Genomic DNA, 27926 nt, shown 5'->3' with positions numbered 1-27926 from the left:
TCATCAGAAGTGAGATTGGAGCTGTCTAGTCATCAGTAACTGCCAAGTTTGTCCCCAAGTAGAGAACTTCTATTATCAAATTCATGCGGTTCTGGTGACAGATGGTTACTCCAACCACAGCATAAATGTATAAGGTGTATAGGGGGTAAACAAGATCAAATTACTTAATTGAAGAGAAGTTAGAACTAAATAAGGTACTAAAATAGCTAGATTTCAACACATACCAATTTGTTCATCATCAGGAATTCCCATGATCCTCATTGCTTCTAATGTTTCTTGAAACAAATCTTTGTCCTGCTGACCTGGAATGGTAACATGTCCATTCGAAAGGAAACGGTACTTGTTGTAGGCCTCTAGCAGAAGATCAGCTGCAAGACACAAGATATACTCCTCTGTAAATCCATCATTACGCCACTCTCGCTAAACTTACATAGTTTCAATGCATATTGGTGGTCGTTAAGTTAAAACGACAGCCGTTAAGGGGCCTTATTCCCTCATTGCCATTTTAAAACAGCCATCGGGAATAGTGCAGTAGCCCCAGGTAGCAGAGTCCCTGGAAAACATGATTTTCCGGTCCCCAATCACGTGATTGCTGTTATTCAGTGAATGCTCACAAATACAATGAAATGAAGCCCCCGATCACCCACAGTACCACCACAGTCACCCGTATCTCCTGATCTGTCCTCCAGCCTTTGGTCATCTTCCAGGGGGAAAAAAAAAAAAAAAGGGGGGGGGGGGGGTGCATGACAGTACGTCCGCCTAGATCTGCCGGCAGGTACCTGGCAACAATAGGAAATTTTCCCTATTGGTTCCTTTTGATCACTGTGATTGGGTCCATCACTGATCAAAAGCAAATAAACTACTACATCAAATCCCCCTTTGTCATCCCCTTCGTTAATTAGCGTTCGGACTTGGGGTGCATCAGGGCTGTGTTCTAGTTAGGATTAGGGTTATGGTTGGTTTAGGGTTGTGTTGGGCTGTTATACAGCAGAAAAAAAACATGCGGGGAGGGGATTGCCTGGCATACACGGGAAATCCCCACATTTTTTTTTTTGGGTGTCCCAACAGCTGCGAAACATGCGGGGCGTGGACTTGAGCATGTCACTCGAGCACCCATGATACTCTGTGCATACCTGAGCACCTGATGCAAACATAAAAGGGGTATTCCAATCTCCAAGATCCTATCCCAATATGTAGTAGGTGTAATATTAGCAAATATCTCCAATCAGAAATGTAGTACACTGTAGTTTTTCTGATTCACTGTCTTTTTCCTCATGTGCAGGCATTGCAGAACCCTAGGTAGCCATGATTACGGCCACTAGCAACTAACTGTCACTATATCAATGAATTCATCTAAGGGTGCAGTGATCATACCGACACCACAGGTGGGCAACAGAATTTTATACCATAGGACAGTGAAGAAAAAATAAATTAATTTTTACCTCAAATGATGTTTTAGCCCCAGATTTTACATTTTCCTCAAGGTAAAATGGGATCAAAATTTCTACTAAACGTGGAAATATCCCATATGTGGCACTATTTGCCTCTTCGAGAGCAGGTTTTCCTAGAATGGATTGCAGACTCCAAATACAGAGCCCCTACGTACTAGGGAGATCAGAATCCCCCTGTCAAGTGATCTTATTGTGGAAATGATACCCCTTTGGGAGTTTATCTACAGGTGTAGTGATTATTTTTACTCCATGGGTGTTTTCCAGAAACAAGCAGCAGTGGATGTTGCTCAGTGAAAACTGCAAATCTGCCACTGCTGTGCCTGTTCACTGTTATGACCAGTACGTTATGCCCAGCTCCTATTTCTGGAGACGTGCAACTGTAACTTATGCCAGCGCTCATCACTAGAGAAATGCCAAACATGTGGACTCTAAATGTGGTTTAGGCACACTGAGGGGCTCATTTGGATTTGGGAAAGCAGAATTTGCTGGATTTCCTTTGGAGAGGGGGGGGGGGCAGGGAGCCATGGCACTTTTCCAGAGCCCTTGTGCTACCAGTAACGGGGAAGCCCCCTATATTTCCATTAACAGATGACAGACCTGAGTGGGGGTTTTTTTGTGGATTGAGTTGAAGCTTTTATTGGAAAAATTTTACATAACATTTGGTATCACTTATCCTGTGCTCTACGTTGAGCACTTGCATCCGGGTTTCCATCTAAATCTCAGAATGATGCAATTCATATGAAACCCAAGTGATCCATTCACTGAGGCAGCAGAGTTACTCTGTTTGGCCTCTGTTCAGTGTCCTTTTCAGAGGTGCACAAAACTATCCAACCACACTTGTACACGCCTAAAAAAAACACACTTCCGGATCATAAGCCAGATGGCAACTGCAGTGTCCATCTGCCTCATTACAGGGAATCTTCCGCTGGGGCTTCAGTCTGAATCACATTTCAGATTTATACGGAAACCCCAATGTAAGCGTTTAGTGCAGGATAAATGTGAGCCGAGCCTTTCTGCGATCTTTAAATGTGAATAGCGGTACCAGAGCGCCAATAACAGGGCAAAAATATTAAAAGAACTGATTAATACACAACACGTTTCGGTGGACACAGCCACCTTCATCAGGTAGACACCTGATGAAGGTGGCTGTGTTCACCGAAACGCGTTGTGTATTAAATCAGTTCTTTTAATATTTTTGCCCTGTTATTGGCGCTCTGGTACCGCTATTCACATTTACTGATTGTCCCTTTCCCCCTGTTGGGGTGCGGTAGAGCTGCCTTTAATTAATTGTTCATTCACCTGTGGGAGGAATTTAATTAGAATTACTACCCTGGTTTTCCAAGCTGTGCTGCCCTAACCCCTCCGGAACGCTGCCGGGGGTGTTGGTGAAGCTGGGCGTCCATCTCGGCGTTACATGCAACTAACCTGATCCCGTGATCCACCACCGTGAGATCAGGATCTGTGAACGCCGCTGGAATTACATGACAGCCACCAACAGAGTGGAGCTTTACACTGGGGTTGTGCAGAGGTGAACAACTTCATAAGGTTAGTAGCCATTCCCACTTCCCTCTAACAATTGCAATACCGAGTCACCTATTGCACCTTGTTCTCTCCTCTCTTTACATTTCTGCGATCTTTGGGAGGCAGAATTCACAAATGAAAAAACAGGTGAAGAATTGGTTTTATTTTTTACACCGTTCCTTATGCGGTATAAGGGATGTGATGACTAATATTCGGGTCGGTGCGACTACAGCGATAAAATGATTGTTTATGTTTGGCTGTGCTCATGAAATATCTTCTTGAATAAATTTTATTATCTGCATAAATATTCTTTGCGTCAAAGGTTTCCTTTCATATTGACTTTCCTGGCAGCAACATTTTAAGTGTTGTAGATCCATTATGCTATTCAGATTATGTTTGGCTGCTGTCACACACCAAGGTTTTTGCAAAAAAGTTTTAGTGCAGCCATATTTTGAGAGCTAAAATTTTTCCAGATTTCTACTAACAGCCATGTGAGGACTAGCTTTTATGAGGGACGAGTTGACGTTTATATTGGTACCATTTTCGGTCACACAACATTTTTTGATCGGTTTCCAATTTTTGGGAGGCACAATGAATAATCAGCAATTCAGGAATGGTTTTTGAAGGTGGGAAGGGGAGCTTATGCAGCTTCACGTGTGGTAAAAATTGATTAGGCAGCTTTAGTCTTCGGGCAAGTAAGATTACAGCGATACCACATTTATCTTTTATGTTTTGGCGCTTTTACACACAAAAAAAAAACTTTAGAAAAAAAAAAATTAAATTTTTGCATTGCTTTATTCTCAGAGCTATAACTTATTTTTCCGCTGATTGAGCAGTATGACGTCTTTATTCCCGGGACAAGATGACATTTTCAAAGATATTTTTATTTTCATTTGTCTTTTTAATTGCGTTTTATTACACGTTATTTGGCGGTATGATGAAAGAAAATTTTTTTTTTCTTTTTTTCCCCAGTGTTCACAAGTGGAAAAGCCACCTCCCTTTCAATGCTGCAATCGATATCGATCGCAGGATTTAGGGGGTTAACCTGCCTGGAGCAGTGTGGGCACCGCTGCTGATAAGTGTGCTGGGTGTCAGCTGTCATGTAAGCTGAACACCCGGCAACAATTGCACACAGCTCCTGTGCACACAATCGCCATGTCTTATCCATACCTCAAAGGTCGCCAACTACTTCCCAACCTGGACGTATGGATAAGTCCAAGGACGTGAAGGGGGTTAAGGACCTTTGGTGATTTCATGGTGGTGATGTGACCATGGAGGTCCTTCACACGTCAATTTTCTTAGTAAATAGATTTCTAAAAAAAAACAAAAAAAAAAAAACGTAATGACATGAAATTTTCACCAGATGTTGATAACCCATCCAATCCACACAGGTGAAGAAATCAAACCATAAATGGTTCATAAATTAAGATGTAATTAGAAAATTGAGAAATGAAGGAAAAAGCATTGAGCATGCTTACTGAAATTTACTTAATAACTGCTTCATACTAAAAGTCTTTGTTGGCGATGACAATTTCAAGATGCCTCCTGTAAGGATAAACTAGTCACATGCATTACTCAAGTGTGATTTTAGCCCATTCTTTCACATAAAACAGTCCAAATCCTGAAGGTCCCATGGGCTTTCATGGACTGAGCTTTAGCTCCTTCCATACATTTTCTATTGTGCTTTTTGTTCAGCAATGAGTCGTGTGGCGAGTGTGCATACAGGCCATAAAAGGTTGAGTGCAGTGCTTAAGTTTTCTTCCAAACAATTGTACCTGCCGATTCCAGTTTTCTGTAGCTCTCCACGAGTGATCCTTGGCTGTTAAGACAACTCTTGATAATTCTTTTTATTCCTCTGTCTGAAATCATGTGGGAGCACCTGTTAGTGGCTGGTTTACGATGAAATATTACCACTTCCAGTGCTCACTGGAACCTTCAGTACCTTAGAATTTCTTCTGTAACAAATGCCATCGGTAGGTTTATCAACAAGGTTGCTGAGGTCTTGAGACAGCTCCCTGGTTTTACCCATTGAGATGTTTGTGTGGCACCTTGGTAATCAGACACCTATTATAGGCCATCAGTTGAACCAGCCAATATTTTTTACTAAGTGGCAGTATTGCCTTCTAATTACTGATAGATTTTAGCTTGTGTCATGACTTTCCATGGCTTTTTGCACCTCATGTGTTCAATACTTTTTACCTCCATGGTACCTTTATGGTTTGATTTCTTTGCCTGTGTGGATTGGATGGGTTGTTATTGACATCTGATGAGAATTTAATGTCAATAACTTTTAGAAATATTAAGTGAGAAAATTGGTGACGTGTTCAATACTTATCTCACATGTACAGGTGTATGTGCAGTGTGTGTTGACATGATTCTATTTGAATAAATGTTGATTTTTGTTCAAGAATAAATGGATTGTTCTTGAAAAGACATCCCTTGAAAATAAGCCCTAACCCATGTTTCGGAGCAAATAAATATTATAAGACCCTGTCTTATCAGGAAACACCGTAGTTTGCAGCATAGCTCACTTGCAGTAGCACTAGAGGAGAATGCATGGCTGCCTTTAACAAAAATGAGAGCGTACTTTTTCCTGTTTTGCAGTTATAGAGGACAAAAAAGGCAATAAAAAATCCACAAGACTTATTTTTCTATAGTTAGGATTTTAAGTTTCGTAGTCCCGTAAAATGTGGGGTTTATGAACATCAAGTGGTATTTGGCAAACAAAATGCTGATTAAAATATACTTTCATAAATGAAGCCTCGGACAATTATATAGGGACGTTTGAATTTGACCTGAATACAGACTGATGCACAGACTGGCTGTGGGTCTACTGACCAGAACAAGACAGCAACACATGCCAATGAGCATATGTCCATTCAGCGTGGTAAGAATGCAGACGTCTGAATTCAGTCTTAAGGTGTATTTCAAAATGACAGTTTTATTTAATTTTTTTAGATTTTGCCTCACAATGACAGTTCTGAAAGCTTAAAAAGTGCATCCCCCCCCCCAGCTTTGATACAAAAGTTTTGAACATGTGAAGTACTTACTTTTTAAGTGTTCTCCTGCTCCTGATAAGAGATAGTAAAAAATATGAAACGTTCGCTCATCTTTAGCTTGTCGAATAGCACGGGATTTCTCCAGCAAATCTGAGATGCAGTTAAGAAAATCTAAATGGACTAGGATGCAAAAATAAACTGGTCTTTTATTTTTCACAACTGACACTTTGTAGCTGTGGTTGTAGACAGATTTAAAAAAGGATACATGTTTCAATATTTGCTCCAACAATGTAACCGTTCACATCAAAGTTAATCCGAATAAACTTGCCCTTAGAGTAAAACAATACTGTTAGATATGCAGAAGTTGTCATACTGGTATGTGGCATACAAACATGACCAGGAGTAAGAAAATGTTTGTTTATTTGTGCCCACTATTGTATAACATTTCATTTTTTATCAGTTTCTGCTTGTGCAGTCATTAAAAAGGGGTTGTCTAGAGATTCATAGATATCTGTAGGATATCCCAAAAGCGTCTGAGACACTCCCCTCCCCCTGCACCCCCCCATATTGAGTGGTGTGGGTGGGGTCACCTGATCAGGCTGATGCACACCTACCAGTGAACTGACCGGTTGCGATGCATCATCTGTCTAGCTGTTGCTAGAGTTTTCACCCAGTGCTGCCTCCTCCTGCTGCTGCTGCTTGTCTGACGATTCCTTTGCCTGAAGTCACTGCATAGAAGTTGTCAGCCAAGTAGGAGACGCCAGTGGGTAGGGGGAACATTAAATCATTCTTCACCCCTTTCAAGTGTAAAAATCTAGCATAGTTGTGAAAATATAAAAATTTAAACTGTATGGTAAATTTTGGGGAGGGGGGAGAGGGAGATGGAGGAAAAACTACCACCACCACGCATTGGAATTGTTGGTTGCAGCACTTGCCTGCCAGAAAAAAAAAAAAGAAAGTCAAATGTGCCTAACAAGATTGTATCAATAGAAAGTCACTTTTGCAAACAAGCCTCATAAGGCCATGTAGTCAGAAACATTTGAAAGATTATGGGGAGACAGGAAAACTGAAAAATTCACTGGTCTTTAGAGAGTTGACGTGGTTCAAAGATTCTTTTACTTACAAATCTTGATGAATTGTCATTCTTTACAGTTTTGGCATTTCCAAAGGCTTCAAGGATTGGATTAGCTTGCAACAGTTGTCTTTCCAATTCACCCTAATTAAAAAAAAAAGAAATATAGATGGATTTTGCTATTAAAACAAATCACTTCCTCAAAAGAAGCCAGCCAGCCATTTCATGCTGCTTGAACCATGGGCAACAATTGAGAGCCTTAAAAAGGGGTTGTCCACTACTTTGACATTGATGCCCTGTCCTTAGGACATAAACGTATGATCGGCAGGGGTCCCTCACGCGGCACCCCCGATCAGCTGTTATCTGTGTCGGCGGCCAGAAGTCCTTACCTGCGGAGCTCGGCCGTCAAGTTGTAGTGGCCGGCACTTGTTACTGCACATCCGCCTCCCATTGAATTGAATGGGAGGCGGATGTGTAGTACCCCTCTGCGGCCACTACAGCTAATCGGCGGGGGTGCCGCATATGGGACCCCTGCCAATCATACGTTTATGTACTAAGGATAGGACATCAATGTCAAAGTAGTGGACAACCCCTTTAGCAGTGCTGTGGCTAAACTAATCTAAGCAAACCTAAATGGGCTTAAAAGGAACCTGATCAAAAGTGGATAGTTTTTGCATGTTACACCTGCTTTTTTTCTTTAACTCACCATACAGAACTAGAGATGTGGGCATTTTCCAATACTGGGTAATGCAGTATGGCCATGTTCACACCTTGTTTTTTTTTTTTTTCAGTGCTTTTATGCAAATTTGCAGTTACGTTTTACAGTACCAGCAAAATCTATGAGATTCCAGAAATCTCAGGCACACATCTTAGTTTTTTTCTATCAAGATTTTGTGCTTTGCATGTTTTTTTTTTGCAAAAAAATAGAGAAGGTCACTTTCAGTTCTTCAGCGTTATTTCACCCATTGGAAGTAATTGGTAGTGAAAAAACACCTAGTGTAAATATAGCTATCAGGTTTTGCTGCGTTTTTAGTGAAAATAAGCAAGTACAGTAGTATGTGAAACATTTGTGATTTTACCACCTTGTCTTGGTCACTGAGATGGTAGCCTGTATTAGGAGAGTTTAATTAGTGAGGTGTATAGTGTAAACTTTGGCTGAGCTACATGTGATAATGAATAATACCTGTGGCCCAGGGAGGTGTGAAATTGAACAATGCCTGTGCATGTTTTTCCAGCTGTTGGACTTCAAAGCAACAGCGAGAAGGGGGCATTACGAGCTCTGTCCCAGGCCGACTCAAGCTGCCCGGCATTCTACCCCCCTTAGTGACATCTCATTCATAAACCCTTCTCCCTCTCCTTCATTCACCCCAGCCGCTACCTGTGCTCTGCTCCTTTAGTGTCCCCCATGAAGGTTGGGGAAGGGGGGTGGGAGATGACAAGACAGTCTGTTCGAGGCTGCGAGGCTCGGAGCAGTGGGTGGATAGCGAGCGCAAATTCCACTGCGCCACTGGCGGGAGCGGCGCTGTGATCTGGCCGGTACCGGCCCGGGACATGACAAGCGGATCACCCCCCCTCCTCCTCTGCTGCCACCTGCCTTCATCTCTGCACCCCCTCCTGTCACATTCCCTCTGTACTAGGGAATTGCTATAAGGTGTCACAATGGAGCCAGTCATGTCAGGGATTGCTAGTTATGCAAATACCGACCTCTTTAGCGACCTGTGCCGCACAGGCCTGCAGGGGTCACAGGGTACAGAATGCACCCATGCCTGCCTGATAGTTGTGCCCATCAACAGCACAAGCATTGCTACATCTGATTTATACAAGTACATCTGTTGGACGTAAAAGCAACACACGCTGTATGAAATTTTACAATTCCATTTCAATGTTTCCGATTGCATTGTTAAATTGAATTTTCATAGATTTAGATTTTCATTTTGATTTAGTTTATTTCGTGTGACATTGCGTTGGAATTGAGCGGTGTCGTTTACAATAGTGTTCATTTCGTGAGTATAGTTTATTCTGCATTTAAACTGAAATTTCGTTACTAGGTTTTATTTTTTCTTTGTTTTTTAGTTCGTGTTATGCCATTTCAATTTAAGAGATTGGCTCAGGGCCAATCTTTAGAATTGTGCGGTTTAAATCTAGACAGATTGCTTCTTATATGGACAATTATATGCTGCGTGTTCTAGAGTCGGCAAACCAGACAGACTCTCTATATCTACACAGAATGGAACAAAAAAATATTGTATACCCACAAGCATTGTGAAATTAAATATTTTAGACCAGTCAAGAGGAATTACCCCTCTATTGAACAAAAGAAACATGGATCCAGAAGTCATCTAACCTGAAGAAGAGCAAGACATTCTCAACTTCTACCTTGTTATATTGATAATTCTGTTCTCCCTCCTTAGAGCCCAAACAGGATTGAGACTCTGATGACACTCCAGAATGTACAAACTAATATATTCCACACGGACATAACGCAAGGAATATGAAGTTACTAGAGTAAAAACTGTCTGCTTTGAGCTGTCTATCTCCTATCCCCTCCCTGACCCTAACAGTGTGAAGGCGAACGCAACGGGACGAACCGACCATGACAGATGGCCTGAACCCCTCCACGATCACCGTGGCATCCTTCAATGTCAAGGGATTAAACTCCCCAGCAAAGAGACACCAGATCCTCAAGATTCTTAAGAAACACAAGACTAAGGTAGCTTTCTTACAGGAAACCCATTTTAAACTGGATAGAACCCCCAACCTAACATACGCATCCTTCCCCACTTGGTACCACAGTTGTAGCACTTTGGAATCAAAGGGAGTAAGTATAGCCTTCAAAAAAGGCCTCCCTTTCTCCTTCCAAGACAGTTTGAGTGATACTGAAGGTAGATATCTTCGTGAAAGGTCATATAGCAAACACGGCAGTAACTTTTGCCAATGTATACGCACCAAATACAAGCCAGGTCCAGTGGTTACTCACAATGCTAGACACTGACTTTATTTAAACCTGGCCTGCTAGTGCTAGGGGGGAGACTTTAATATGACATTGAACCCCTTACTAGACTCGACCAGCAGCCAGTTCCCAATTTCTCAAAAACTGAGGAAACGCTCATTAGATAAACTCCACTCACTATCATTAACAGACGCCTGGAGTTCTTTACACCCCCCACAACAAAAGATTTCTCATACGTCTCCCCACCACATGACTCGTACCATCGGATACATCTTTTTACTACAAGCCAGAGCTCTCCCATTGCTTACATCTGCCAGCATAGATTTAATCACAATCTCTGACCATGCCCCAGTGTTCATAGACATACTCATCACCTAGTTACCAATGGGGGGACCAAGGGAGTGTCCCGCATACCAGAATTGGGGGAGGGGGACGACCAAGGGAGTGTCCCGCATACCAGAATTGGGGGAGGGGGACGACCAAGGGAGTGCCCCGCATACCAGAATTGGGGGAGGGGGACGACCAAGGGAGTGCCCCGCATACCAGAATTGGGGGAGGGGGACGACCAAGGGAGTGCCCTGCATACCAGAATTGGGGGAGGGGGCAGACGACCAAGGGAGTGCCCCGCATACCAGAATTGGGGGGGGGGGGGGGCAGATGACCAAGGGAGTGCCCCGCATACCAGAATTGGGGGGGGGGGGGGGGGGGGGACGACCAAGGGAGTGCCCTGCATACCAGAATAAGGGGGCTGGACCAAGGAAGTGCCCCGCATACCAGAATACGGGGGCTGGACCAAGGAAGTGCCCCGCATATCAGAATGGGGGTGGACCAAGGGGTGCCATGCATACCAGGATTGGGATGAGGGCCAGGTATACCAGGAAGGAGGGGCCATACATACCAGCATGGAAGATATTAACAGAATTGGGGGACATTACCCCAATACCAGTGTCAGCAGCAGACCCCCCTCCCCATAACAGGGCTTCATGACCACATTATTTGCTTAATTTTTTTTCCCTATTTTCTTCCTCTAAATCCTAGGTGCGTCTTATGGTCCGGTACGTCTTATAGTCTGAAAAAATACGGTAGTCTCATGACTATATTAAACAGACCATCAAAAACAATGCTTTGAGGATGGCCTTTTGTCTCTTCATAGGCTTCTTTAAGAATTCTAAGGGGAAAGGGTTTTACATCAATATGTGTGTTTGCCCACTTACATACACCATGCTGGATTAAACCCTGTGGAGACACCCATGTAGTCGAAATCTTGGGGACCCTCCAGCAAATTTCCTAATACTATTTAGATTTAAGGGAAGTACATCTATGTATCCAGTTTTACAATGCAGTTTAGTCAACTCCATATAGTGATGTCACCTGCAAATTCTGTATATGCATCTAAAACTAAAGCATCTGAACAGGCTACATTTATACACATGCAAGGTACCTCATAAAGTTATTTTGATTGGGATACACTGTTACAAGGATACGCTGTTATACTTGTGCAACTGGTTATTCATTTTATTTTGGAGGTGCACATATTTCGCAATCTATAAACGTAATTTCGTATGTGTATTCATATGATGCATCTACTGCCACATAAGGAAAGTATAAGCTTTTTTGTGTCTTATAGACCATGCCTGTTTCTTGCAGTAGAATCTGTGCTCAAAAGGTAAAAAGCCTATCTAGGGTAATAGGGGCTCTCAGAGCTAGACGGCAAGCAGAGGGGCCGCCTTCACTGGCATTGCTCATTATGGTGTCAACTTCCACAGGTAGGTAGGGCCCATGCTTTAGGGCCTTATAGCGATATTGTAGTGGTTATTTTCCCAGATTTGCCCCGTTATGTACTTTCTGGATTGCGCTTACATGGTTATGGCTGAAAGAAATGGGACCCTTAAAATGGTTTCAGAAAGTGAATAATTTCTCCCAAAAAATGATTGCAAGTCCACATTTTACATCATTTCACACACACAAAAAAAAAAAAAAAGTTGTTAACACCTTTCGAGAATTGTATGTAAATAACTTTCAAGCATGTGATGCTAGTTTATACTCACCTGTGGCAAGTAACAGGTGTGGGCAATATGAAAATCACACCTGAAACCAGATAAAAAGGGGAGAAGTTGACTCAGTCTTTGCATTGTGTGTGCCACACTAAGCATGGAGAAAAGGAAGGAGAAGAAAATGGAGGACTTGAAAACCAAACTTGTTGATATTTTTCAACAACCTCAAGGTTACAAGTCCATCTCCAGAGATCTTGATGTTCCTTTGTCCACGGTACGCAACAAAATCAAGAAGCTTACAACCCATGGCACTATAGCAAATCTCCCTGGATAAGGAGGCAGAAAAATTGATGAAAGGTTGCAAAGCAGGATAGTCCAGATAGTGGAGAAGCAGCCCCAATCAAGTGCCAAAGAAAATCAAGCTGTTCTACAGGGTCAGGATGCATCAGTGTCATTGTAAAATATCAGTCGGCTTTTGAATGAAACGCTATGGATGGCAGGAGACAGAGAAAAACCCCATTGCCGACAAAAAGCTAGACTGCAGTTTTCCAATATGTACACTAAAGCCAAAATCCTTCTGGGAAAGAGTCTTGTGGACAGATGAGACCAAAATAGAGCTTTTTGGTAAAGCACATCACTACTGTTTACCAAAAACAGAATGAGGCCTACAAAAGAGGAGAACATGAACCTACAGTCAAATATGGTAGAGGTTCAAAGAGGTTTTGCTGCCTCTGGCACTGGGTACCTTGACTGTGTGCAAGGCATCTAGAAATCTGAAGATTACAAAAAGGTTCACAATGTAGTGCCCAGTGTCAGAAAGTTGGGTTTGAGTACTAGGTCATGGGCTCCCAGCAGGACAATGACCCCAAAGATACTTCAGAACTCTTCAGCGCATTGTTTCCATCCATTTCAAGAAGCACCCTGAAGTGGCCAGCAATGAGCCCAGATCTAAATCCCATTGAACACCCGTTGAGCGATCTTAAAAATTGCTGTTGGGAGAATGCACTCTTCAAATTTGAGAGACCTGGAGCCGTTGGCAAAAGAAAAAAAAGTGGTCAAAAATTACAGCTGAGCAACTGACTGCAGTTATTTATTCCAAAAGGTGTGCAACCAAAATATGAAGTTGAGGGTGGCAACAATTTTGTCCAGCCCATTTTTGGGATTGTGTGAAATTATGTTTAAATTTGCCTTTTTTTCCCTCTTTGTTCCAATACATACAAAGGAAAAACACAGGGAACACTTAAACAGAATATAACTGCAAGTAAATCAAACTTTTGTGAAATCAAACTGTCCACTTGTGAAATTGATTGTCAGTGTTGTTTCCTATGCCGTTGTGCAAATGGAATAGACAATAGATGGAAATTATTGGCAATCAAGACACTCAAAGGAGTGGTTCTGCAGGTGGGGACCACAGACCATATCTTAGTACCAATGCTTTCTTTCTGATGTTTTGGTCACTTTTGAATGTTGGTTGTGCTTTCACACTCGTGGTAGCACGAGACGGACTCTACAATGCAGAGAAGTTGTTCAGGTAGTGCAGCTCATCCAGGATGGCACATCAATGCGAGCTGTGGCAAGAAGGTTTGCCGTGTCTGTCAGCGTAGTGTCCAGAGGCTGGAGGCGCTATCAGGAGACAGGCCAGTACACCAGGAGACGTGGAGGGGGCCGTAGGAGGACAACAACCCAGCAGCAGGACTGCTACCTCCACCTTTGTGCAAGGAGGAACAGGAGGAGCAAGGCCAGAGCCCTGCAAAATGACCTCCAGAAGGCCACAAATGTACATGTGTCTGCACAAACAGTTAGAAACCGACTCCATGAGGGTGGTATGTGGGCCCGACGTCCACAGATGAGGGTTGTGCTCACAACCCAACACCCTGCAGGACTTGCATTTGCCACAGAACACCAGGATTGGCAAAGTCGCCACTGGCGCCCTGAGCTCTTCACAGATGAAAGCAGGTTCACACTGAGCACATGTGACAGACGTGACAGTCTGGAGACGCCGTGGAGAGCGATCTGCTGCCTGCAACATTCTTCAGCATGACTGGTTTGGCAGTGGGTCAGTAATGGTGTGGGTTGGCATTTTTGGTCGGCTGCACAGCCCTCCATGTGCTCGCCAGAGGTAGCCTGACTGCCATTAGGTACTGAGATGAGATCCTCAGACCCCTTGTGAGACCATATGCTGGTGGGTTGGCCCTGGGTTCCTCCTAATGCAGGACAATGCCAGACCTCATGTGGCTGGAGTGTGTCAGCAGTTCCTGCAAGACGAAGACATTGAAGCTATGGACTCGCCCCTCATTCCCCAGACCTGAATCCGATTGAGCACATCTGGGACATCATATCTCGCTCCAACCACCGTCACTTTGCACTACAGACTGTCCAGGAGTTGGCGGATGCTTTAATCCAGGTCTGGGAGGAGATCCCACAGGAGACCATCTGCAATCTCATCAGGAACATGCCCAGGCGTTGTAGGGAGGTCATACAGGCACCTGGAGGCCACTCACAATACTGAGCCTCATTTTGACTTGTTTTAAGGACATTACATCAAAGTTGGTTCAGCCTGTAGTGTGCTTTTCCACTTTAATTTTGGGGGCGACTCAAAATCCAGGCCTCCATTGGTTAATAAATTTGATTTCCATTGATGATTTTTGTGTGATTTTGTTGTCAGCACATTCAACTTTGTACAGAACAAAGTATTCAATGAGAATATTTCATTCATTCAGATCTAGGATGTGTTATTTGAGTGTTCCCTTTATTTTTTTGAGCAGTGTATATTACAATTTGGTTAGCTAATACTTTTTCAATTGACCAACAATTTTAAATACACCAATTAAATTAAGTTATTTACTCGTCATCACAACCCAGAACAGGCAAGTAATGTCGACCTTTGGTGTAGGCCTAAATATATATTCGTCAGTGTTCCCGAAGATCACACAACTGCGTGTTCTTTTATGATCTAGCATCAGCAGGAACTCTGCCTCTTCCATCACACAGCTGCCACACCGGAGCACAGATGCTCGTCTCCCTGTGAATTCTCTAAGTACCAGACAAACAGCAGATACAGCAAGTGGCAGTGAAATTGTGTCGTTCACATTAGAGACTTCATTGCTACAGCTAGCTGCCAATCAGATAAAGTTTTTCAATATTTTCATCCATTACATGGGGCCCTTAAAGGATGTAGGGCCTACTGTATGTGCATAATTGGTAATCTGTTACTATATACATGGTAGCCAATGTGAGACAGAATTTGCATATGGTGACAGTTTACTGTTTTGTTACAAGTCTTTAGACCAGGGATGAGCAAGCATGCTCTGATATAGAGTTATCCGAGCATGTTCTGGTTCGGATAGAGGAGCCGGTGTGTTGAAGCCAAATCCTCGGGTAGCTACAGCTGATACATGGGCATTCTCCGCATGTTTAGCCGCAGTGCATCAGCCAAGATACATGCGACTACCTGAGCATGTTGGCTCCTCTATCTGAATCAGAGCACGCTCGATAACTCAATATCTGCGCATACTCTGCTCATCTCTACTTTTATACCTAAACTTGCAGTTCTGAACCAGATTTTGGAATCTTTAAAGTCAATGTATTATGTTTCTTCTGCCACAGGTTACTCCAGTCTGACTGGTAGAATCACACCCATACATTTGCTTGTAAATCCTGTAGAGATGCAGTTACCCAAATCCAGTGTGGTGTACTCCAAACAAATTGTTTTTTAGTTCCGCTATAGAAAAGCTCAGACATAAACACACCAAATTGTGCATGTACAGAGGAGATGCCACTTCACTTCAGACTTTAACCTATTGACCAATAGTAGCATCAAGGAACAGAGGAATAATCAGTTCTCATACAGTCATTGTTCACCATGAAGGCTAAAAGGTGGCAATATGTTCTTGGAAAGGTAATCACTTATACCCATGTAGAATTTCACCATTCACACCTTCAATTAATAAAAACACTAACCTGGTCTTTCTTGGATTTATGAGAAGATGCAACGTAAGCCAAATATTGGATAACCTTCTTTGTGTTTTCTGTTTTGCCAGCGCCAGACTCTCCTCTTAAATCGGAAGTGGAAACAAATTAAATAAGAAAAAACACATTAAAAAGGTAAGACCATTAACACAATTGTAACTACTGAAAAAATACTAAGTCCGTGTACACATCTGCATCAGATTCTCCATTAGAAGCTTATGTTGTGGACAGGGAGAACACTTCTATTCCTATGAAAACAGGTACTGTTGGTGTCTGTCATGTGACTGCTCCAGAAACCATAATAAATGAATAGAACACCAAAATTGGAATAGTTTTGAGTAGAGGAAGCTGAATAGGGAGAAAAAAAAAAAAAAAAAAAAAAAAAACCCACATTCTACAGTAGGTGTTCACAACAGGAATCAGCACAGTGGTTCTCGCTTGCCAACCATTTTTCTCCTTACATGTGACAAGGGTAGTAACTAAAGAATACAGTATAGACCAAAAGTTTGGACACCTTCTCATTTAAAGATTTTTCTGTATTTTCATGACTATGAAAATTGTACATTCACACTGAAGGCATCAAAACTATGAATTAACACATGTGGAATTATATACTTAACAAAAAAGTGTGAAACAACTGAAAATATGTCTTATATTCTAGGTTCTTCAAAGTAGCCACCTTTTGCTTTGATGACTGCTTTGCACACTCTTGGCATTCTCTTGATGAGCTTCAAGAGGTAGTCACCGGAAATGGTCTTCCAACAATCTTGAAGGAGTTCCCAGAGATGCTTAGCACTTGTTGGCCCTTTTGCCTTCACTCTGCGGTCCAGCTCACCCCAAACCATCTCGATTGGGTTCAGGTCTGGTGACTGGAGGCCTGGTCATCTGGCGTAGCACCCCATCACTCTCACTCTTGGTCAAATAGCCCTTACACAGCCTGGAGGTGTGTTTGGGGTCATTGTCCTGTTGAAAAATAAATGGTCCAACTAAACGCAAACCGAACTGAATAGCATGCCGCTGCAAGATGCTGTGGTAGCCATGCTGGTTCAGCATGCCTTCAATTTTGAATAAATCCCCAACAGTGTCACCAGCAAAACACCCCCACACCATTACACCTCCTCCTCCTCCATGCTTCACGGTGGGAACCAGGCATGTAGAGTCCATCCGTTCACCTTTTCTGCGTCGCACAAAGACAAGGTGGTTGGAACCAAAGATCTCAAATTTGGACTCACCAGACCAAAGCACAGATTTCCACTGGTCTAATGTCCATTCCTTGTGTTCTTTAGCCCAAACAAGTCTCTTCTGCATGTTGCCTGTCCTTAGCAGTGGTTTCCTAGCAGCTATTTTACCATGAAGGCCTGCTGCACAAAGTCTCCTCCCAACAGTTGTTGTAGAGATGTGTCTGCCGCTAGAACTCTGTGTGGCATTGACCTGGTCTCTAATCTGAGCTGCTGTTAACCTGCGATTTCTGAGGCTGGTGACTCGGATAAACTTATCCTCAGAAGCAGAGGTGACTCTTGGTCTTCCTTTCCTGGGGCGGTCCTCATGTGAGCCAGTTTCTTTGTAGCACTTGATGGTTTTTGCAACTGCACTTGGGAACACTTTCAAAGTTTGCCCAATTTTTTGCACTGACTGACCTTCATTTCTTAAAGTAATGATGGCCACTCGTTTTTCTTTACTTAGAATTTGTATTATGGCAAGAAAAAAGCAGCTAACAGTCTGTTCAGAAGGACTGTCAGCTGTGTAACCACCAGACTTCTGCACAACACAACTGATGGTCCCAACCCCATTTATAAGGCAAGAAATCCTACTTATTAAACCTGACAGGGCACAACTGTGCAGTGAAAACCATTTCCGGTGACTACCTCTTGAAGCTCATCAAGAGAATGCCAAGAGTGTGCAAAGCAGTCAAAGCAAAAAGGTGGCTACTTTGAAGAACCTAGAATATAAGACATATTTTCAGTTTCACACTTTTTTGTTAAGTATATAATTCCACATGTGTTAATTCATAGTTTTGATGCCTTCAGTGAAAATGTGCAATTTTCATAGTCATGAAAATACAGAAAAATCTTTAAATGAGAAGGTGTGTCCAAACTTTTGGTCTGTACTGTATATGCTTCCACTTAGAGTTCAACAGTATTGGGCTGATTATTTTATGACGAGTAAATTTGTAAAGCGGTATAAAAAATGAATCCAAATATAATATCTTGAAATGAAACCCTGACATTATGTATTCCACAGATCTAACTTAATGTAAAAGATTTAGCAGAGCTAAAAGATTCCACAAGTAGTGGTTGGAGGACTCGTTTACAATAAAAGCATAAGACAACAAAATCCACTATGTTTTCACATTTTTAGCATTTACAGGTGCTTACATATATGTATATTGAAGTTAAGTCACAAACTTACGTGCAAAGTATCGACTGGTCTTCTCTGTCTGAGGATACAAATAAGTAAAATTTATTAAAAACAAGCACAATCTTATTGGTCATTAATAGAAGTAAAATGCAGCCTATGATATTCTACCATACAATTCTGTAAAATATTCTCTCTTTAGGGGTGCCTGGAACTTGCGCAACTGTTGGTTGAATGGCCAACAGTCATCTCCCTATTCTGACACATATGAACACCCACCTGAGCATTAAAACATTTTTTGTCAAGAGTGGAGTAAGCATCTGCTTAAGGCTATGTTCCCACATTGCTTTTTGCTGCTTTTTCTCTGCAGCCAAAATGCTTTTTTGCTGCGTTTTTCAGAATCCTGAAGTGCAGTTTTGCTTTCACTATACAAGCATGAATACAAGGTGTTAGGCCACCAATGCAAGACATCTGAACTATAAAACATTTTTGGAAAAAGGGACAATTTGATCAATTTTAGTGGAAAGGTTTCTACATTTCTGAAGTTTAAGGCTGGGTGCCCACGTAGCATTTTTCAAGCGTTTATGCTGCGGAATTTCCGCAGCGGAAATGCTTGTGAAACGCTAGGTAATCCGCACCCCATTGTCCCCAATGGGATTCCGCATGTTCTATGCACATGCTGCGGATTTTTCCGCAGCGTTTATGCTGCGTACAAAAATCCGCAGCATGTCATTTAATTTTGCGGAAGTGCAGCGGAACTCCCGCTATTGACTTGCATTGAAAAGCATAGAAACCGCGACTGTACATTTGTCCAAGCGGCTTCTATGCGTCTATGTGCGGATGGTACCCAGTTCTGGAGGAGAGGAGACTCATCCAGACCTGGGTACCATTGTACCTGTAAAAAAAGAATAAAATAACAAATAAAGTTTATACTCACCTTTCCAAAGGCTTTTCTCTGAATGCCGGCATCGCTTGAGGACCTGCGGTGACGTCACAGTCATGTGACCGCAGGCCCTTCACCGCTCTGTCTCGCGATATGCCGGCAGTCGGGAACCAGACAGGAACGAGCGCTGCTGCACACACCGGGGCCTCGGGGGCGAGTATAGCTTTATTTGTTTTAATTTTTACGGTTCACACTGTATAAATCCATGCTGTTTGCATGGATTTATTATAGTGTGACCTAGCTGTCAAGCACTTTCCAAGTGATGCCATCGCCTGGAAAGCGCTTGTCAATCTGCATGCGGAAACGCATGTGAATCTGCATGTATTCTGCAGGAAAAACACATGCACAATCTGCATGCGTTTTTTCTGCCAGGGAGATGCAGAAATGCTGCAGAAATTTTCTGCTTCATTTCTGCATCGTGGGCACATAGCCTAAGGGGTAATGTTTTTCCTTGTGGAGAGTGACACCAGCTCTGGCACGTCAAGCTAAGGAGGCTTATTCGCTGTGGGAAATTTAATATGCAAATTGCCTCTTCAGAGAAAAAAAAAAATTGACAAATCAAAAGCCAAAAAGTTTATACAAGTTTATGAAAAAATACACAATTGCAAGTGTATAAACAGCAGGGGGAGGTGGGGTGGGAGTTGACTTGGTCAGGCATAGTTTACTGAACACATTGGCAGGACACTGAAACAATGCGTGAAATTGAACAATGCCTGTCTAACAATTTCAGGCAAGGTTTACTTTTACACAATGGTCAACCATTGTAATACTCAAGCTTTGTTTAATTTCACATCTCTAAATTTAACCCCTTAATGACAGCACCAATTTTGACCTTCCAGACCAGGCCAAATTGTTGAAGTCTGACCAGTGTCACTTCCTGTGGTAACTCTGGAACACTTTAAAGAATACCAGGGATTCGGAGATTGTTTTTCGTGACACATTGTACTTTAGGTTTGACGAAAATTTAGGTCAATATTTTCACAAATAAATGGAAAATATAAGAATTGACAAAATTTGAAAAACTTGCAATTTTCAAACTTTCAATCTTTATATTCTTAAATTAATCATGCTGTACAAAAAACAAACATTTCCCATATGTCTAATTTACATCTGCATAATTTTTTAAACGTCATTTTATTTTGTTAGGATGTTAGAGGGGTTAAATGTTAAGCAGCAAATTTTTTTTTAAATTTTTTTTTTTCAAACCCTGTTTCTTTAGGGACCTATTCAGATTTAAATGGACTTTGAGGGGCCAATATATGGGAAACGCCTCAAAAGTAACATTTTAAAAAACTGTACCCTTCATACCTCAAAACTGGAAATTTACCTCTAAAATCTTGCTTTAGCCCCAGTTTTTCTCACTTTTGTAAGAGGTTAAACATGAGAAAGTGGACCCCCCCACTTTGTTACCCACTTTCTTATGAGCACGACAATACCCCACATGCAATCAAAAGGTTCTGTTTGGACAAACGGCATGAGCAATATTTGAATTTTGAAACAGAAATTTGGCTGAAAGATTGCAGGCGACATTTCACATTTGCAGGGCCCCTAAGGTACTTAAACAGCAGAAACCCCTCACAAGTAACCCCATTTTGGAAACTACACCCCCAAGGATTTTATCCCGTGTTAGGGTATGTGCACACGATGCAGAAATGCTCAGGATTTTTTCCTGAGCGTTTCTGCATCTCTCTGGCAGGAAAAAACGCATGCGGATTGTACATGCGGTTTCCTGCCAGGGACATGCGGAAATGAAGCGGTCTTCACTTTCATTTCCGCATGCGGGTTGACAAGCGTTTCCCAAGCGATTTTAGCATCACTTGGAAAGTGCTCGACAACTTCACACTATATAAATCCATGCAACCGGCATGGATTTATATAGTGTGTGATGTCAAAAAATAAAAAATAAATCTATACGTTACCCTCTGATGGCCCCCGGTGTCCTGCTTCATCGGTCCCGGCTGCCGGCAGTGAAGACTGTAGGACCTTCCGATGTCAGCGTCACGTGACCCGTCACATGACTGACGTCAGCGAAGGTCCTTCATTCAACCGCGAAGTGCACGGGAAGCCGGCAGGACGCAGCGCGGGCCGTCAGAAGGTGAGAATATATGTATTTTTTATTTTATTCTTTTTTTTTTAATGGTACCTGGGTCTGGAAGAGAGTCCTCTCATCCACACCCGGGTACCATCCGCACATTAGACCGCATGAAAAGCGCATCAACATATACAGTGATGCGGATTCCATGCGGTCTAATGCAAGTCAATGGCGGCAAAAGAGCAGCGTTTCCGCAAAATTGACATGCTGCGGATTTTTGACCGCAGCGTTTACGCTGCGGAAAAATCCGCATCATGGGCACAGTACATGCGGATTTCAATTGGGGAACATTGCTGCCCTTCTACCATGCGTTTTTCATGCTTTTCCGCGGCGTTTACACAACTGCAAAAACGCCGCGGAAACGCACGAAAAACGCATCGTGTGAACTCAGCCTTAAAGTAAGCATTCAGAATTTGATAACATTAGGTCGTCATAATGAATAGGTCTTCATATTGTTTTTATGCAACTTTTAAAACTACCCTCAACGGAAAAAATGAAAGAAAAATTATAAAATAAAAATTAATCAGACTAAGGGGATGATCAAGGGGGTGCACAAGTTAGATCATGTCAGGAGAGCAAAATCATTTTTACACTGGATCTCTTTTTTTACGTGATAGCCAGTTTTATCATGTGATCAGGGACAGAAAAAAAACCCGGCCCTGATCATGTTCTCCAGGGTTTCTGCTACTCCCGGTAGCTGAAAGCTCAGCTTTTCCGACTCAGGGTACTATGGCAATGATTGGCACCCACAACTACGATTGTGGGGTGTGTGGGGGCGCAAGATCTTGCCATAGGGGGTCTTTTAAAGGGAACCTGTCATGTCATAGTTGCTATGAACACTGCCCCCATTGCTTTGTTAGTGATGCAATGTTAATCACTAACCAGCTTTTTTCATTAACCGCTTCCAGACCGCCCACTGCACATAAACGTCGGCGCTACCTGGGCTCTGTGCAGCGCCGACGAAACGTCGGTGGCCCCGCAGCCCTCAGGACCCCCAGGGTCCTGCAAGCGCTGCGGGTGCAGTGCAGAGCGACAGCTCTGACAGGGGACATCGGGACCTGATTGGATCAGGTCCCAATGATGTTAACCCTTTGCTATCTTCTATATGCCGCGATCTATAGTGATCGTGGCATTTAGAAGACAGTGAGAGGAGAGGGGGTCGTCCACTTACCTCTCCGACAGTCCCCTGACGTCTGACAGGACCTGCCATTGTCATGGCAGCCGGAGGTTACATGACTGCCTCCGGGTCTGCCATGTACGGTGTCCTGCTAGGCTCAGCCTGCAGCTCAAGTCTAGCAGGAGACCGTGTGAAACTGTCAGCAAAGCTCTCATACAATGCAATACATGTCTATTGCATTGTATGAGAACAGTGATTAGAAAAATTAAAGTTAATGTCCCATACAGGACTAAGTAAAAATGTAAAAAAAGTCTAAAAAATATTTTCAAACTGCTATAAAAAAAAAAAAAAAAAAAAAATCACAATAAAAAAATAAATAAAATATTAAACCAATAAATCCATATATTTATCCAAAAACAAAAAGTACACATTTGGTATTGCCGCGTCTGAAAAAACCCGATCTATAAAACTGTCACACTAATTAACTCCTTCTGTGCACACCGTAATAAAAATAAAAAACGGAGCAAAAAACTATGCTTTTTCATCATGTCGCCAAACAAAAAGTGGAAAAAAAATGCGATCAAAAAGCAAAATGGAAATAAAAATGGTACCGCTGAAAATGCCATCTTGTTCAGGAAAAAAAAAAAAGCCGCCATACAGCTCCATCAGCCGAAAAATAAAAGTTATAGCTCTCAGAATAAAGCGATGCAAAAAAAGGTTTTCTATAAAATTGTTTTATTGTGTAAAAGCACCAAAACATAATATACAGTAAGTGTAGTATCGCTGTAAACGTACTAACCCGAAGAATAATGCTGCCTTGTCACTTTTACCACATGCAGAATGGCATAAAAAAAAAACAAATTCCTGAATTGTTGGTTTTTGTTATTTTTACCTCCCAAAAAACAGAATAGAAAGCGATCAAAAAATGTCACGTACCCAAAAATGGTACCAATGAAAAGGTCAACTCGTCCTGCAAAAAAAAAAAAAAACTATCACATGACTGCCGGCCGAAATATGGAAAAATTATAGCTCTCAAAATATGGCGATGCAAAAACTAGATTTTGCAAAAAAAAGTGTCTTAGTGTGTGACAGCTGTCAGTCATAAAAACCCGATATAAATCTGGTATCTCTAATCGCACCGACCTGAAGAATAAAGTAATCTCATCACTTATACCGCACAAGGAACGGCGTAAAAAATAAAACCAATTCTTCACCTGCTACTGATTTGTTTATGATGTCTCCCAAAGATCGCAGTAAGGCTCTGCTCACATTTATCTTGCGTTCTGCGCTGAGCACTTAAACCAGAGTTTCCATGTGAATCTCTGAAATACGCGATTTAGACGGAACCCATGACGGAAGATTCCCTGTAATGGAGGCAGATATAGGCCACTGTGGATGCTGTCTGGCCTGTGATTCCACGGTGTCAGTTTTTTCAGGCGTGCATAAAAGTGCGGGTGGCCAGTTTTGTGCACTTCTGGGAGAAAAAAAAAAAAAAAAAAGGACACCGCTAAACAGAGGCCAGACGGAGTCGAGAGCAACTCTGCTGCCTCATTACAGTGAATGGATCCCACAGGGGTTTCATCTGAATTACATCACTTGGAAATTTAGATGGAAACCCCGATGTAAGTGCTCAGCCTAGAGCGCCAGAAAAAGGTTACGTAAAGTGTTCCCAATAAAAGCTTCAACTCAGTCCTCAAAAAAAGCTAGTCCCCACTCAGGTCCGTCATCTGTTAAAAATATAAGGGACTTCCAAGTTACTGGTAGCAGAAAGGCTCTGGAAAAGTGAAATGGCCATTGCCCCCCAAAAGAAATAAAGAAAATTTTGTGCTCCCAAATCCAAATGCCTATTCTACAATAATTTGTTCTCCAATTGTCAAATAGCGCTCCGTCCCCCCCAGATCTCGCCGTATGGCTAAGCGGTACAGTACAGCCACATATGGGGTATTGCCACGTTTAGAAGAAGTTGTGTGACACATTTCGGCACCATTTTTACCCATTGCCCTGTGTGAAAATGTAAAATGAGGGTAAAACATTTTTTTTGTGGTAAAAATATAATTATGCTTTTTTCACTGCCCAATGGTATAAATTAAAAAATTAAAAAATGCTCACTACTTCCCTAGATGAATTCCTTGAGAGGTGTAGTTTACAAAATGGGGTCACTTGTTGGGGTTTCTGCTGTTTCGGCATGTCAGCGACTCTTCAAATGTGACCTGGTGTCTGCAACCTATCCCAGCCAACATAGCGCTCCTTTCTCTTCCGAACCCTGCCGTACACCAAAGCAGTGGTTTTCCCTCACATATGGGGTATCTGCGTACTCAGGAGAAATTGCACAACAAATTTCATGGTACAATTTCTCCTATTACCCTTATGATAATGCAAAATTAAGGGATGAAAAACGTGAAAGTTTTATTTTTACAGCTCAACATTATAAACTTCTGTGAAGCACCTTGGGATTCAAGGTGCTCACCACACATCTAGATAAGTTCCCTAAGGGGTCTAGTTTCCAAAATGGTGTCACTTGTGGGGGGTTTCCACTGTGTAGGCACATCAGGAGCTCTCCAAATGCAACATTGTGTCCGCTAATTATTCAAACAAATTTTACATTCAAAAAGTCTAATGGCGCTCCTTCCCTTCCGAACCCTGCAGTGCGCCAAAACAGTGGTTCTCTCTCACATATGGGGTATCAGCGCGCTCATGAGAAATTGCACTACAAATTGTGTAGTCTATTTTTTCCTGATAACCTTGTGAAAATAATTGGGTCTAAAGTAACATTTTTGTGAAAAAAAGTTAAATGTTCATCGTTTTCTTCCACATTCCAAAAATTCCCGTGAAACACCTGAAGGGTTAATAAACTTCTTGAATGTGGTTTTGAGTACCTTGAGGGGTGCAGTTTTTAGAATGGTGTCACTTTTGGGTATTTTCTGTCATAAAGGCCCCTCAAAGTCACTTCAAATAAGATGTGGTCCCTAAAGAAATGTTTTTGTAAATTTTGTTGGAAAAAAGAGAAATCGCTGGTCAACTTTTAACCCTTACAGCTTCCTAACAAAAAAAAAATTTTGGTTCCAAAATTGTGCCGATGTAAAGTAGACATGTGGGAAATGTTAGTTATTAACTATTTTGCGTGACATCTCTCTGATTTAAGGGCATGAAAATTCAAAGTTTGAAAATTGCAAAATTTTCGCCAAAAACGCAAGTGATATCGAAGAAATTTTACCACAATCATGAAGTACAATATGTCACGAAAAAACAATCTCAGAATCAGGGGGATCCGTTGAAGCGTTCCAGAGTAATTACTTCATAAAGTGACAGTGGTCAGAATTGAAAAAATTGGCCTGGTCACGAAGGCAAAAACAAGCTCTGGCGCGAAGTGGATAAAATCGGTGGTAATATGATTTTATAACTATATATAATTAGATCCTACCTGCTCATTCAGTCATAGGGGTGTGAGTCTCATATTCAGACATGGGTGGACGCAGCATTCAGTCACTGCTGGCGCCGCCCATGTATTTGAATACTGCTCCCTGCAAGGTAGTGTCTAGATCGGAGATCCTCACTCCAGCAACTATGATCTACTCTCCTCAGCAGTGAAGTGTCTAGATTGGAGGTGATTTTTTGTGCTCCTCGCTTTAGCCACTCCGATCTAGACGCTTCACTGCTGAGGAGACTAGATCGGAGTTGCTGGAGGGCCTCAAAAAAAAAAAAAATAAATAAATAAAAATAAAAATCACCTCCGTAGACAGTTCAGCACTGACACCACTAGATGGGAGTTGATTCCAGGATCCTCATCCTCACTGCTGTCTAGTTGCCTCTTCTGGATTGTTATTGTTTTTCTTATGCATTATGCAATTGCTCATGTTATTAAAACCCCTTTAACCCCCAGGGTGGTGTGCACGTTAATGACCAGGCCAATTTTTACAATTCTGACCACTGTCACTTTATGAGGTAAGAACTCTGGAACGCTTCAAAGGATCCCTCTGATTCGGAGACTGTTTTTTCGTGACATATTGTACTTCATGATAGTGGTAAAAAATTTTTGATATCACTTGAGTTCGTGAAAAAAAACGGAAATTTGGCGAACATTTCGCAATTTTCAAACTTTGAATTTTCATGCCCTTAAATCAGAGAGATAGGTCACACAAAATAGTTAATTAACATTTCCCACATGTCTACTTTACATCAGCACAATTTTGGAAACCGCAATTAATTGAACGTGAACGGAAAACATGTACTTTTAACTTTTTTCACTAAAATTTTACTTTAATTTTTTTTTATTTTCACAAGGGTACCAGGAGAAATTGGAAACCAAAAGTTGTTGTGCAATTTCTCCTGAGTACACGGATAGCCTATATATGGGGGAAAGCCATTTGTGGCCATATGTGGGTGGATGGCAGGGCTCTGAAGGGAAGGAGTGATGCTTTGGAATGCAGACTTTGATGGAATGGTCTGCGGGTGTCATGTCAAGTTCTCAGAGCCCCTGATGTGCCTAAACAGTAGAAAAGCCCAATAAGTGCTCCCTTTTTGGAACAGATATAACAGATTTGTGAATCTTATGTAGTATGTCAGTTGTATAGGACAACCTGACGAACACCACACAAGTGACGTATGACAACCTGACGAACACTGTCAGCTGTGTAGTGTTCGTCAGGTTGTCATTTGTCAGAAATTAATTTAGTAGTGCATGGAAGTATGGTACCTTTTGAAGCATTCTTTCATGCACAGGCCAGGTTTGTCGGGGCAGGTGTCGCATTGGTAAGGGATATCCTTGCCTATTCCCTTTTGGAACACACTCGGCACTTTTGTGACTTACCTTTTTTTCCTGTTTGAGGGACCTCTCCCGGGAAATGCTGGCCTGGTATAATTCGAGGTCCTTCAGTTTCGGAAGTACTGGGGCCCGCTCCGTCACCGCTGCCAAATATCATGGCCTTGATAACTACCTCCTGGAAGTGAACATACGACGTAGAAGTCTGGCTTGTACATTGTGACAGAAGGAAAGCGTTGTGCATTGCCATCTGTACGATGTGCACGGCCAGCTTCTTGTACCATACCTTGGACTTTCTCAAAAGCACTGTACGGCTGGAGGACTTGATCAGAGAGATCAACTCAGTCCATGTACTTGTTGTACCTCACTACAGTGTCAGGTTTGACAATCTGTGTAGTGGAACCTCCTACAGTGCCGAGGGTGCTGCCATCACCATGTATGGTGGTCAAGAGAAGGACATCCCTCTTGTCCTTGTACTTGACCACCAATAGGTGGTCGCTACATTGGGCTCTGCACTCACCCCTTCTGAGCAGCAGCCCAATTAGCTTCTTTGGGGGGCCTCTCTGATTTTTGCGGACAGTACCGCAAGCTGTGGTAGGTCGCGCAGAGAGGGACTTGAAGAGCGGGATACTTGTATAAAAGTTATCCACGTACAAGTGATAACTTTTATCCAGCAGTGGGTGCGCCAAATCCCACACAATTTT

The 27926-nt window shown here is 42.3% G+C and overlaps 1 protein-coding gene across 2 annotated transcripts in view; it reads right to left on the bottom strand.

Annotated features, from left to right (window-relative positions):
- Positions 1–27926, bottom strand: part of MYH9 (myosin heavy chain 9) — a 170376-nt gene that overhangs the window by 92282 nt on the left and 50168 nt on the right. For both annotated transcript variants that reach the window (XM_073644107.1, XM_073644108.1), the window contains exons 4-9: positions 18366–18393; positions 15948–16041; positions 7095–7187; positions 6237–6300; positions 6023–6121; positions 225–368 (exon numbers count right to left, since the gene is read on the bottom strand). In XM_073644107.1, the coding sequence (XP_073500208.1) occupies positions 225–368; positions 6023–6121; positions 6237–6300; positions 7095–7187; positions 15948–16041; positions 18366–18393 (522 nt within the window). The remainder of the gene's footprint in view (positions 1–224; positions 369–6022; positions 6122–6236; positions 6301–7094; positions 7188–15947; positions 16042–18365; positions 18394–27926) is intronic.

This window comes from Phyllobates terribilis, unplaced genomic scaffold (genome assembly GCF_046119375.1).
Source record: "Phyllobates terribilis strain yellow unplaced genomic scaffold, ASM4611937v1 Scaffold_8__6_contigs__length_399053987, whole genome shotgun sequence".
Taxonomy (NCBI): Eukaryota; Metazoa; Chordata; class Amphibia; order Anura; family Dendrobatidae; genus Phyllobates; species Phyllobates terribilis.
Note: the sequence above shows the minus strand (reverse complement) of the source record. Positions and strands in the feature narration are given on the sequence as shown.